This window comes from Pavona decussata, unplaced genomic scaffold, assembly GCF_977016875.1.
Source record: "Pavona decussata unplaced genomic scaffold, jaPavDecu1.1 SCAFFOLD_254, whole genome shotgun sequence".
Taxonomy (NCBI): Eukaryota; Metazoa; Cnidaria; class Anthozoa; order Scleractinia; family Agariciidae; genus Pavona; species Pavona decussata.
In genome coordinates this window covers 1,246,069-1,257,813 of record NW_028145657.1, presented here as the reverse complement: position 1 = coordinate 1,257,813, position 11,745 = coordinate 1,246,069, and the positions used below count along the sequence as shown (strand labels likewise).

The window sequence follows — 11,745 nt, the reverse complement described above, 5'->3', positions numbered from 1 at the left end:
AACCGCAAACATCATTGGTGTTTACATGCAAAGAACACGTGGTAAAAGTTATGAAGTTTCGGCGATGGAACGAACGAGCTTGAAGTCTTTATTAAATGTATCACTGTATGGAGAAGGGGAAATAAACCCTGTATCTTTACAGCTTTATAGGTACTGGTAGCCACAGCGGATATTTACCGCTTACTTCTCACGTTTCCTCAGTTTTCCTCGTGATATCCCATAACAGAGAAGGCCTAAGGGCCTCATTACTACCCCCTGTTCTATCTACTACTACGAGACACTCGTGAACGACAGTCTACAACCTTCAGTGCCATTGAAATTATCATGCGTCAGTGCTGATATGCGTCTATTTTACAATAACTGTCAAAATTTCCTCGCGGTGTTTGGCCCGTTGCTATTGTCTATAACAATACAAACAATGATATGTAATTTAGTAAGTGTCCCATGAACCTGAGTAGTTTAATGGCCTAAACTCCCACGGGTCTCCTATAGCTCAGTGGGAGAGCATCCGAACTAGTAATCGCAAGGTCTTAGGTTCGACTCCTGATAGGAGCACTCGGATTTTTTTCCGAGTATGCCTGTGTCACTAACTGAATAATACATCATTCCCATTTATTCACCAGGCTTGAAATATTCCATCACATTTATTCCAATTAAAATAACGTTAGATGTAACGCGCGCTTTCTCAACGGGAAATAAAGCCAATTCCGCTCGTACGTTTTCCAAGTGAATGTAAAAAACAAATCGACGTCAGTTATCTGTGATTTATACTCTTATAGGGTATAAAACGACGTCATAAAGTAATAAAACTCAAGTGGAACCACCATAAAATGACGTCATAAAATGTTCAAAACTCAAGTGTCAGAATTTCCGCGCGCTGATTGGCTCCTAATTATTGTCTATAAATACAGACAATAAAAAAGAGGTCAGATTAACGCGGGCGCTTTCTAAACGGGGAATAGAGCCAATTCCGCTCGCACTTTTTCTGTTATATAAAATAACAAATCAACGGCAGTTTCCTATACTCTTATAGCCAATAAAATGACGCCATAAAATGTTCAAGACTTGGCAGTGAAACCACTCGCCTGCGGCTCGTGGTTCCACTTGGACACTTGAGTTTTGAACATTTTTGACGTCATTTTATGATCTATTTTTCAATTATTCCACAAGCGCGCGTTGTTTACGAGATGATAAATGCACGCCCCCGGCGCTGGCTATAATTATCTCAAATCGCGGAGTGGAACAATTTTTTTCTATTAAAAACAATCAAGATAAAGTCGAACCTCTTTTTGCGACCACATCTTTTGTAAGCGACCACTTTTCCAAAATACCAAAAGTTTTCAAGTCAAATCACTATAGATGGAACCTCTCGTAAGCGACCACCTCTCGTAAGCGACCACCTCCTGTAAGCGACCACTTTTAGAGATGATTGTTTAAAATTTTCAATTGTTTTTAACCTCCCGTAGGCGACCAATTGACACACAATCTGCTGTTTCTCTCACGGGCAGAAATTGACTGTAACATATCGGCCCACATCATTACAGCGGTTGCCGTATTTAAAAAATCTCACAGCCGGAGCTACCGGAAGTGTCTCCCGACATTGAAACAAATGATAACATATACATGCACTATAGTGTACACTGAAATAAAGTTTAATCAGGTTGAATCCCTTATAGGAAAGAAACTCTCTTATCTTGTAAATAGCATGCATGTACATGCACGACCGGTGATGACTCTCTCAACGTTGTATTATCCAACAGAAAAATTGTGGCGATAAAGAACGTCAACTGGATTATGTAACAAACAAACAAACGCCAAAGTTGTTGATGTGTTACGCTTGAAATGTAACATTGCAAACATGCCGTTTACTGTTTGCTCCTAAATCAGGCAGTCTAAAGAAAAGTTTTTACTTTGGGTTTCGATAAGCACTGGCAAAAGGGTTAGGTGTCCGCAATTACCATATGTAAATTACCCGAAATTTAGACCTCCCAATTCAGACCGTTGCACTAAACTTCACATCAGTGGAACCCGGAAGTGGTTACCCCCCCCCCCCCGGGACAAAAGAGGAGAATTTCTATTTTGATACTGAGAAATTTAGGCTTACAGGAGACTATAAAGAATGAGAGACCAAACACGACCAATCATGTGCACCAAGTATATTTTATTTTGGTGAGCAAACATATATATTATTTACAAATTGAATTTCTCTAATGAAAATATTAAGCGAAAATTCATAAATTATTGACATAGATATTCTTCACTCTAGAGAGATAACTAAACGTCCACGGAGCGACCTAATTCATTTAATTGTTCCTCAAGTGTTCCAGTTACGCGCCACAGACGAACCAGCCGGTCACTGAAACAGACAAAAAGAACACTTATTTTAAACCTGCTTTCCATATGAGAGGGCACGATTGTTAACACAGAGCTTGGCCATCGCGGAAGTCCCCTACGCGGCCGTCATGTGTAAAAACGGCATACATCGATGGCTCTAGGGGTAATGGTCAAGCGTAAAAATAAGAAAAGTTGACGATAAAGTTTTTAACTTTGAGAGCTCAAAGCTGATCAGTTTTTTTCTTGTTGGTAAGTTTACTAAATAATTATACAAGTTACTAAAACACAGTAATGGTATCCACTAACCTTGATGCTGTAAACACACAAGACGAATTCGTACAAATTGCATTGATTGGATGTCTGTGAGCTTTGATTTCACCTAAAAAAACAACAACCACAACAACAACGGTTGAGCATTGATGAGCCACTTTGCCCTGATGACACCAAGCATGTGAGCATACTTTCTTATCGAGTTATTGGCGAAAGTATCTCGACGGCAAAGTCGACTTCTGGGAGCCAGACTCCGCTGCTAAGATACGGGGATGGGGCGGAATGACCTTTTTTCTCTCACTTTTCTCGCTCCCCTCTCCTCCCCAGTGACGCCTCCTATGCGTGTAGGCTGAGCAGCCGTCATTTGGGTCGTCGCACAACGCTGGAGAATTTCTAATTTTAAAGCTATGTGAAGCTATTTATTCTTGTAACTTATGCTTGATAATTCACTGATATAATTTGGAGAGAAGTACAATGTTGATCAGTCTAAGTGCGGATTTACAGCAACGTGTGCACTAACTTTTCCAGTCCCTTGGACAGTCAGCAAACCCTCAGAATTTTGTACCAGGGTCACCGTGGATTTTTAGGCGACAGAAATCTCTGCAGGCGAAATGATTTTCCGGTCTCATTCACAAAATAAATATCGGAATTACTGAGTTCACTATCAGTTTTTGGATTTTTGGATGAAATCGGAAGAAAACATGAAAACAATAATCGCTCCCAGAAAACCGCTCCTTAGTTTACTTACACACAAGAGCTCCATTCTCCACCCGCCAAAGCTTCAACATGCCACCACGACAGCCGCTGAGCAGCACGTTTTGTGAGCGAAGAAAGTCTAATGCGCTGACCCAGTCTTTGTGAGCTCCGGTCATATGCTGTGGAAAAACAAAGAACAAAATGTGATTATGAACGAGCTTATTGGTTATTTTGGCTTTGATTAAGCATATATTCAAGCGTAATAGACCTTTTTCTACTTTCTGCAACATGGAAATTAGTCTCCTTCGCAGCCTGGCCGTCGTTTGGGCTCGTCACGCAACAGGCTCCCTTGCGTGATGAACCTAAATGAAGGCTGCGAAGGAGACTACAGAAAAATTTGTTCCGTGCGCAGGTGGTAACATGGACAACAAATAATCGCAACTTGCAACGAAACATTGGTTGCGCGACAAGTTGCAAGAAAATTTAGCCTTGACGTACCTGTAAAAGTTGCTGCGTTCCAATATCCCATTTCTTGATACTGTTATCACGTGATCCACTGAATAAATATTTGTCTTTAAGAGCCAATGATTGTACCCCATCATAGTGAGGCGGCTCCAACTTGCTTCTGGCAGACTGCAAGAAAGGACAATCAGTTGTTACTGAAAATACCCAGTCTAGTCCCTAGGCTTGCTCTTCTTTTTGCGGGAGTGAGTGAAGTGAGGGCCTGGCAACGATTGGCGTCACATATTCGCGCTAAAAGCAGAGTGAGGGGAAGGAAGCTATTACGCGCAAAAACTCATACCATTTAATGAAACTTTCAAAATAATTGCATTCAAGATTGCCACGAGAAAATTGTAAAAATCGCCTCCAATAATAGCTTCCCTATAATAGTAGTCCCATTTTGAAGCATATGAAACAATCAGTAATGACACGAACCGCAAGAGACGAAAACGTGAGGCGTGACTGAGGGAAATGCTAAACTCAATTGTTAATTGCATTATGAAGTTCAGAGTTCGCGTGTCATTAACAGGGGACAATCACCTACCAGCTACAAAGGTGTGCTCACAAAGAGCTTCAAACAGGTTTTAGCTTAATATTCCTGTGCGAAAAAAGTCCAAGGTGTATACAAATGGAAAGATGTTTCAACTTACCTGAACGCCGACATTAGAACCATTAACTTCAAATATCTGAAAGAAAAGGTAAGCACGATAACAAATAGTGTTATCTATTACTTCACGTTTGCAACGAAAAGAAATGTTGAAGCATTCTTCAGCTAAGAATGGTTTAAAAACAGCGGTTTTGATTTGCACAATGTCGGACGGCCTTCTCACCTTGACGTAATGATCACGTGATCCAGTGAAGACGATGGATTCTTTGTTAGTTTCTCTAAGCAGTACCGTCATAACAGGGCCGGCGTGGCCACCAAGCTTGCCTGTCATAGAATAACTGAAAAACCAACAGCTAGTCAAGACGAAATAGCTCAACAATTTTTCCACGAGTGTCGGTTGGATATGCGTTGAAAGCTAGATGGCTGTAATCATCCCATATTCAACAAGCACGAGTGGTAAAATTGTTTTATTAACACAGACAACAAATATTGCGAGATGTTGCTGACTTTATTTTGCAAGAAAGACCGAAAGGCCTAACTATCCAGAAGGATTATTGGATTTCTAGGGAGCCATTTATGTTCAGATGGAAGAACGCCGATTCTCCGTTGTATATTCACTCCTCCTTCAAATCTTCCGTTCGATCATTCCAAGAACCAAGATGTATAACGCACGTTCAGAGAAACTGTTTCCTTTATTACACCTTTTGTCTTGTGACGTTCTTGTTCCTGACGTGGCCATTGTTGTTTGAGGTCCCTTCTAATTCTAACATACACGAAATGGAGCGTTGCCAAAGGAGAACAAAAATGAGCGGTTCACGTGACTTACCTATCTAGGTCCCAGATTCTAACGGTGGTTCCCATGGCAGAGTAAAGAAGTGACCCATTCGCTGAAAGTTTCAAGTCATTAATCTGAGTCTCTGACGTCATACTGGACAAAAACGAACCCAGAGAGGATGCTGGCGGTGTAAGGCTCTTTATACACTTACCATCTCTCATATCCCACACCTGAATGGAGCAGAGGAAACAATTACAAAAAGGATTGGAGATAAATTAGACAAATAGGGCCGGAAAAGCTACTGTTTCCCTTTCCCAGCCCTTCCGAGCAACTATGGCATTGTTGTTTGCAAGTAAGATTACCACCGTAGTTACGTGCCAATTTAGAGTATGTAGTGACGCATGTTTGTTGTTGGTCCTCGCCAAGTTTTCTCCCTCGACGAAAACCACGAACAATAGCCCATTTTACAGTTGTGTGCTCAGTGACCTGGCCTTGGATTGTAAGCGAGGCTGAAGGTGACCTTGTTTTGATACAGACCTCGCTCCTTTTCATATGTAGATCGTGTTGTTCTTATGCTAACTAGTTTTCGTTTACATATGAAAAGAAGTGAGATTTGCATCAAAACAAGGTCACCCCCAGCCTCGCTTACAATCCAAGACCAGGTTACTAAGAATACAACTTTAAAATGGCCAATTCAAACTGGCTTAACTCCTCTGGTTCGGTAAACAATAGAGATTTAGAATCGCATTTACGACAAACGGCAAACGTGAGATTCGCGTTTATGTTTTCTTGTAAAAATGAGAACATAAATGAGAATAGTGCAAAATAATTCTGGCCTTTGATGCTAACGCAAAACTTCTCAATTTTACTAAGAAACTGAAAACAGCCAGTTGCAAATGAAGGACAAGCAAGGTCACGTGATCATTTCTGCCGTTTGCCGTAAACGTGCTGCTTAATCTCTCTATTAACAACGTAATTTGAACGGGAAAGTTGTCCAACGGGTTGTCAAGCTCGACATCTTTGATGTACCAGCAACCATGGCCATGTTTAATAACCAAATAAGTCATGTTTTTATTGTGTTTTTTGTTGTTGTTGTTGTTGTTGTTGTTGTTTACGAAAGGATTCACAGTCACGTAAAGTCCACCATGCAGTAATCTATCCTTCGCTTCACAGAAATCTAATGCAATCTGTACCGGCATCTGTACCTTTATAATATTCTGCGAAGCACCAAAGATCCGCTGTGATTTGGGACAATACCGTACGGCAACAACGTCCCTCTTGTGACCAGCACAGGATAACGTCTCCTCGCCTGTATTCAGATCCCAAACTTTAACGGTACGGTCTGAAAAGTAACATCAGTTAGCTTAGCAAGTATTACAACTGTGTACAAAGTGTGAGATGATATAGCTATACTATGGAATCTATAATCATGGAGAAAAGCCTTGGGAAAAACTTGTGGGAAATCGTTCTTCCCGCACCCCGACGTACAATTTTGAGCCCGTGTGTCCAGAAGACTCACTTGCAAGCAGGGTTACGAGCCAACAGTTAACCCTAAGGGAACACAACTGTAGGTTGAAGTTAGATCAATCAAGAGTTAATGAGGAGCAGATTGTTGGGTTTCCTGTGGGGTTTCAGAAATAACATCATACGATTGGAGCACCGTTGGTGGAAAACTTAGCACATCAAATAGAAAACAAAGGGATGTTACGTTTGCCGCAAAAGAAAACCGTCAAGTATTTGCCAAGAGACTTGAACGTTGAAACCTACCCTTGGAACCAGTGAACATCAAGTCTTCCGTCACATCGATTGAAAGCACGGCACTGTTATGTCCTGTAGCAGCGTACGTACAAACCAGGGGAGCAGGCTTGCCTGCAGGGGGGCGGAGTGGAAGCATTCGGCCACTACAGAAGACAAAGTAACATTTACCATTCATATAACAGCAAAGGAAGCTGTATCAAAATGACGGATAAAAAATCTGGAAGATTAACAAGGATAAGTGAACACCCAAGGAGCCCGGTATTTAAAAGTGAACGTTACGCAATCGAGGTGTTACGTTACATGTTGCAAGGACCAGTGACTTACGTGACAAACTTGCAACTTACATGTCCGGGTCGGACTCTTGAGCGAGGCTACTTGTTAACCGAGCAAACACGTCTTCAGAGGCTTTCTGTGAAATGACGGTGTCGTCCACTCTGCAAGAAAAATAAAACTGTTATTAGTTATTAAAAACCTTACAGCATCAATGAGCGAGAAGGAACAGTATTTAAGAACTAATCACGATTATAAACAGCAGCGTTTGAGCAAACATGAGGTTTCTTTAAACCACTCTGGACTGCACACGTTTTCCCGCGTTTAGCAACAGTTCTAGGTTTCTGCTAAATTAGTATTCGTTGGTTCACTACGTTATACGTTATACGCCCATACCATACACTAGGAAACTATAAATGAATGTAAATATATGAAACATATATTTTGAACCACGGATGAAAGATCAAATAGAAGAAAGATCTTCGCAGTTAGTACGCATCTTAACCAGTTGCGAAAAGAAAGAATTTTTTTCAGGCTTTCTTTTCGCAACTGTTTAAGTTGCATACTAACTGCAAGGATCTTTCTTCTATTTGAGTATCTAACTAGATACGTACCCCGCCCCAGGCTTGTCCGGCAGTGATTTCCTCTGCAGAGCAGGTGATGTAGGCTGTGACCGAGGTTGATTCGCGATCCCCGAGCTTCCATACTTGCTGACTGGAAAACTTCTTGCCGACTTCGACTTAACATTACCACGTACCAACGAGGCAGGAAGTGGCGTTGCAGTATTACCGTTGAGAGAGTTGGACCGAGATGTTTTGACAGGCCCCCCCTGACTCTGACTCTGAATGCCTTGCAGTGCAGGAGGGGGAAGCATCAGAGAATCACTGCTCTGAGCTTTCCGAGACTTCTCAAGCTCCAGTAGTTTTTGCATAAGTTCCGGTGATATCTGACGGCCTCCTTTGGGATCCCCGGGGCACGGCAGTGCGGGTATTAGGGCGAGGTTTGGTAGAGAAGAAGCTTGGTCGTCATCCTCCACTGGATCAAGATGGGAGCGCCTCGTTTTGATTCTGTCCGGGTACAAGAACTCCTCCTGGGTTCCAGTTCTTCGACGCGCCTACAGAAATTTGAAGCAGACAACTGAATAAACAAACCGTGATTCTCAAAAACTGGCTATAGTGTAGCCCTGAGTTATGTCTGTTGATTCTGTAGATGAAATCCTGAAGTGTGATCATTCAAATTAAAGCTACTGAACAGTACTTTCCTGTAAATGTTTATTATGCTGTACAAGGTGATTCTAATTTTCGAGTCAGTGAATGAAATCCTTGAGTGTGCCATTCAAGTGAAGGCTACTGAGCAGAACTTTCCTGTGGTGCTGGTTATAATGCTGCGCAAGGTGATTCTAACTTTTGAGTCTGTGGACAAAATCCTCAAGGGTGGCTATTCAAATGAAAGCTACTGAGCAGAACTTTCCTGTGGTGCTGTTTATAATGCTGTACAAGGTCGTTCTAACTTTTGAGTCTGTGGACAAAATCCTCAAGGGTGGCTATTCAAATGAAAGGTTTTGAGCAGCACTTTCCTGTCGTGCTGTTCATTATGCATTATAAGGTTCTTCTGGTTTTCAATTCAAATAAAAGCTCCCTGAGTAACCAAAGTGATCACCTTGTCTTTCGGTTTTGGTAATGGTTGCGACGTTCCTTCTTCGCTAGAATCTTTGAGCGTATTAACACTGGAACTCCTGTGAGAAACAAAACAAGTGGGTTCATCTCCAAGAGAAATAAGAACACAGTGACAACTGAAACAAGTGATACTATACTCAGCTTTTCAGAAATACAAAGCCATACCTGGATAGTGTCCCAGATTCGTCCTTTAGAGAATTCAGGCTGGTCTACAAATTAAGCGAAAAAGAAAATGTAGTGTTAGCATTGTTGCGCAGGAGCCACTTAGACGACGGCAAATTTGAGTTTTCCCTAAATGTCCAACAGAACAACATGTATACCATATGTGTTCGGTTGGTCCACTGCAGATAAACCTCTGAGTAACAGGGGTAATCACAGTTATTTAGCAAATTCAGCATCTGTACAAACAATTCAGGAATCCCTTTCTCAAAAGTACCAAAGAGATTTTGGACCCGATAATAATTCCTGTTTTTCAATCAACTGGTAGTTGTCAGTTAGTGCGAAATATACCAATGTGTTTGTTCACAGACGAAATTGTAAAGTTTTTCACGCATAGCTTTGAAAATGATATAAGACCCCATTTTTGTTATCGCACTGTGCGCTCGTAAAATAGTTTTAAGGGCAAAACATTTTTTCGGGGATCAGTTTGAGAAACCCATTCAAGGCTTGAAAGAAATTCGAACCCATGACCTTCAATGTTTTATCCGACTGAACTATTTTATCAACTGGGAGCTGGTTGTAGAAGAAAGAAGCCTGTTTACAGAAAGAGAAAGTTTTGCAAAAAAAAAAAACTGAAGGTTTGACGACCTTACAGTTTTTCAACTGAGGTACTCTTTACACAGCGTGAAACTGATCAATGCAATCAGACATTAGACGTATTCGTACGTGCATTTTTACAAAAGTAATTTGTTGGATCTTCTTACCTGACTTAACAATTAAACTCCATACTTTACCAAAGACACACATTTCTTACCAGAGATCCTCTGAGTCGATCCCTGAGTTCCGATCCACTGAGCTCTGAGTCCGTCCCAGCAGCCGCCGCGGCCAGATTTTCGATGCTGCTAAAGCTGTCGTGGTATTGAAGCACGTGCTGAAGCAGTTCCTGTTGAAGCTCATTGTGTTGTTTCATGGCGTTAAGTCTCGCTTCGACTTCCTTTGCTGACGCCTCTTTAGAAGACGCCTCGTGACCCTAAACACGTTGTAGACAAATCTCCTTAGCTCATATAACTATTCCGGGTAAAATCAGCCCTTAAATTAAGCATTTCACTACAAAAGCGATAATACGTTTCAAGTACTTTCATACGGTGGTGTTAATTTTTCCCAATGTTTTAACCCTTTAAGCCCTAACAGTGATCAGCATCAAATTTCTCCTTGTAATATCAATGCTTATTCAACTCCCGGGGTCATGAGAATTAAGGATATGATCACTCAAGGTGAACTTCTCCCCAGTACTTTCATAAGAAAGGTATGGGGACAAAATAAAATAATTTGTTCCTTGATATTAAGGGTTACAGAATGAATGGAATACTCCTTAAAGATTTGCTTCAACTGAGAATAAAACAATGACTTTAAGGATGTTGCCTTTTGTTGTATGTGTGCATACGTTCTGCGCATCACGGGATCAGAGGTCCAAGAAACCATGGAAATCGAAAAGAATACTGGGGAAAGCCACGCATTTACATAGATAACTGAGCTTCCTCGCAGAAAATAATCCCATTATCGTCATGTTGTTCAAAGACTTTTAGAAATTGCTACTTAGTCATCTCAAAAAGAAAAAAGTGCATGGTTAAACACAATTTTCTTTTTGAATTTCAATAGCCGGCTTGCTAAGATCTGCCATAATCCGCGAATTAGAACGCACTAGACTTCACAGAGCCCAATTGAAAACAGCCTTAACCCGCAAAAGGAAGCAAATCAATGCTTACCAGTGTTATTACTTTGGTCAGAAAATGCTCTAACAAAATGCGAGCTTCCGATAGAGTGCACGTGGCGAAAAACTCTCCAATTTCCGCTGTATCGCCACCTTGCTCCTACAAAATAAACAAAATAAATTATCATTGTTATAGTTCAGTGGTCGGTTAGATCAGATGAACTTAGAAAAAAAACATCACACGCGTATCCGTGTTTGCACCTATAACACAAGCACACGGCTCCTGTTTTGTGCTTGTTCATTGCCATGCACGCCGTCCGGTTTCTGTTGTGCATGCGATGCACACCTTTCCGCTTTTGCACATGTCACACATCCTATCCCAGTTTTACGCATATTCATACGCCTAGCCCTTTTTACGCATGTCACATATACAAATCCATACCTAAACCATTTTAGCGACGGTCGCACACACCTATCCGTTACTGTGACCTTCGCGCATCCTCATCCCGTTATTGTGACTGTCACACACGCCTATCAAATTTTGCACATGTCACAAACGCCTTTTCCGTTTTCGTGCCTCTCACGCGTCACGCAAACCTTCTTTTTATGCACCTACCACGCATGCCTATCCCGTTTTGCGCATGTCACACACACTTAGCCCGTTTTTCCATGTCACACACGCCTTTCACGCATCATAGCGCACACCTTCCCTATCCATACCAATCCTGTTTTTAAGCCTGTTAAGCAGGTTTCATACCTCCATCTCCATGATACTCGTTTGACAGTCTGTGATATTTTCTTGTACATAATCCACGTGAGCAGTAAGCGCTTCCAGCTGTTCCTTAATCTCCTGTACATTACTTTCTCCCTGTAAAACAAAACAAAAATTAAAACCAAAGTCTGGATGTATTTTTTAATTACATTATTTACCACTAAAGCCAGGTTAGTTGATGACGATAAGCTAACCAACGTTCACTAACTGACCTGG

General features: G+C 41.4%; 1 protein-coding gene across 1 annotated transcript in view; it reads right to left on the bottom strand.

Annotated features, from left to right (window-relative positions):
• Window positions 1-2,141: 2,141 nt before the first annotated feature.
• The window catches only part of LOC146456472 (kinesin-like protein KIF21A), a 35,763-nt gene continuing 26,159 nt past the window's right edge, over window positions 2,142-11,745 (bottom strand). The window contains exons 22-37 of the mRNA XM_085093132.1: window positions 11,515-11,625; window positions 10,813-10,917; window positions 9,861-10,076; window positions 9,053-9,096; window positions 8,871-8,946; window positions 7,826-8,325; window positions 7,286-7,375; window positions 6,951-7,084; window positions 6,389-6,525; window positions 5,235-5,413; window positions 4,632-4,746; window positions 4,452-4,487; window positions 3,799-3,933; window positions 3,353-3,479; window positions 2,641-2,713; window positions 2,142-2,356 (exon numbers count right to left, since the gene is read on the bottom strand). Of these exons, the coding sequence (XP_084949258.1) occupies window positions 2,275-2,356; window positions 2,641-2,713; window positions 3,353-3,479; window positions 3,799-3,933; window positions 4,452-4,487; window positions 4,632-4,746; window positions 5,235-5,413; window positions 6,389-6,525; window positions 6,951-7,084; window positions 7,286-7,375; window positions 7,826-8,325; window positions 8,871-8,946; window positions 9,053-9,096; window positions 9,861-10,076; window positions 10,813-10,917; window positions 11,515-11,625 (2,160 nt within the window). The 3' untranslated portion in view covers window positions 2,142-2,274. The remainder of the gene's footprint in view (window positions 2,357-2,640; window positions 2,714-3,352; window positions 3,480-3,798; window positions 3,934-4,451; window positions 4,488-4,631; window positions 4,747-5,234; window positions 5,414-6,388; window positions 6,526-6,950; window positions 7,085-7,285; window positions 7,376-7,825; window positions 8,326-8,870; window positions 8,947-9,052; window positions 9,097-9,860; window positions 10,077-10,812; window positions 10,918-11,514; window positions 11,626-11,745) is intronic.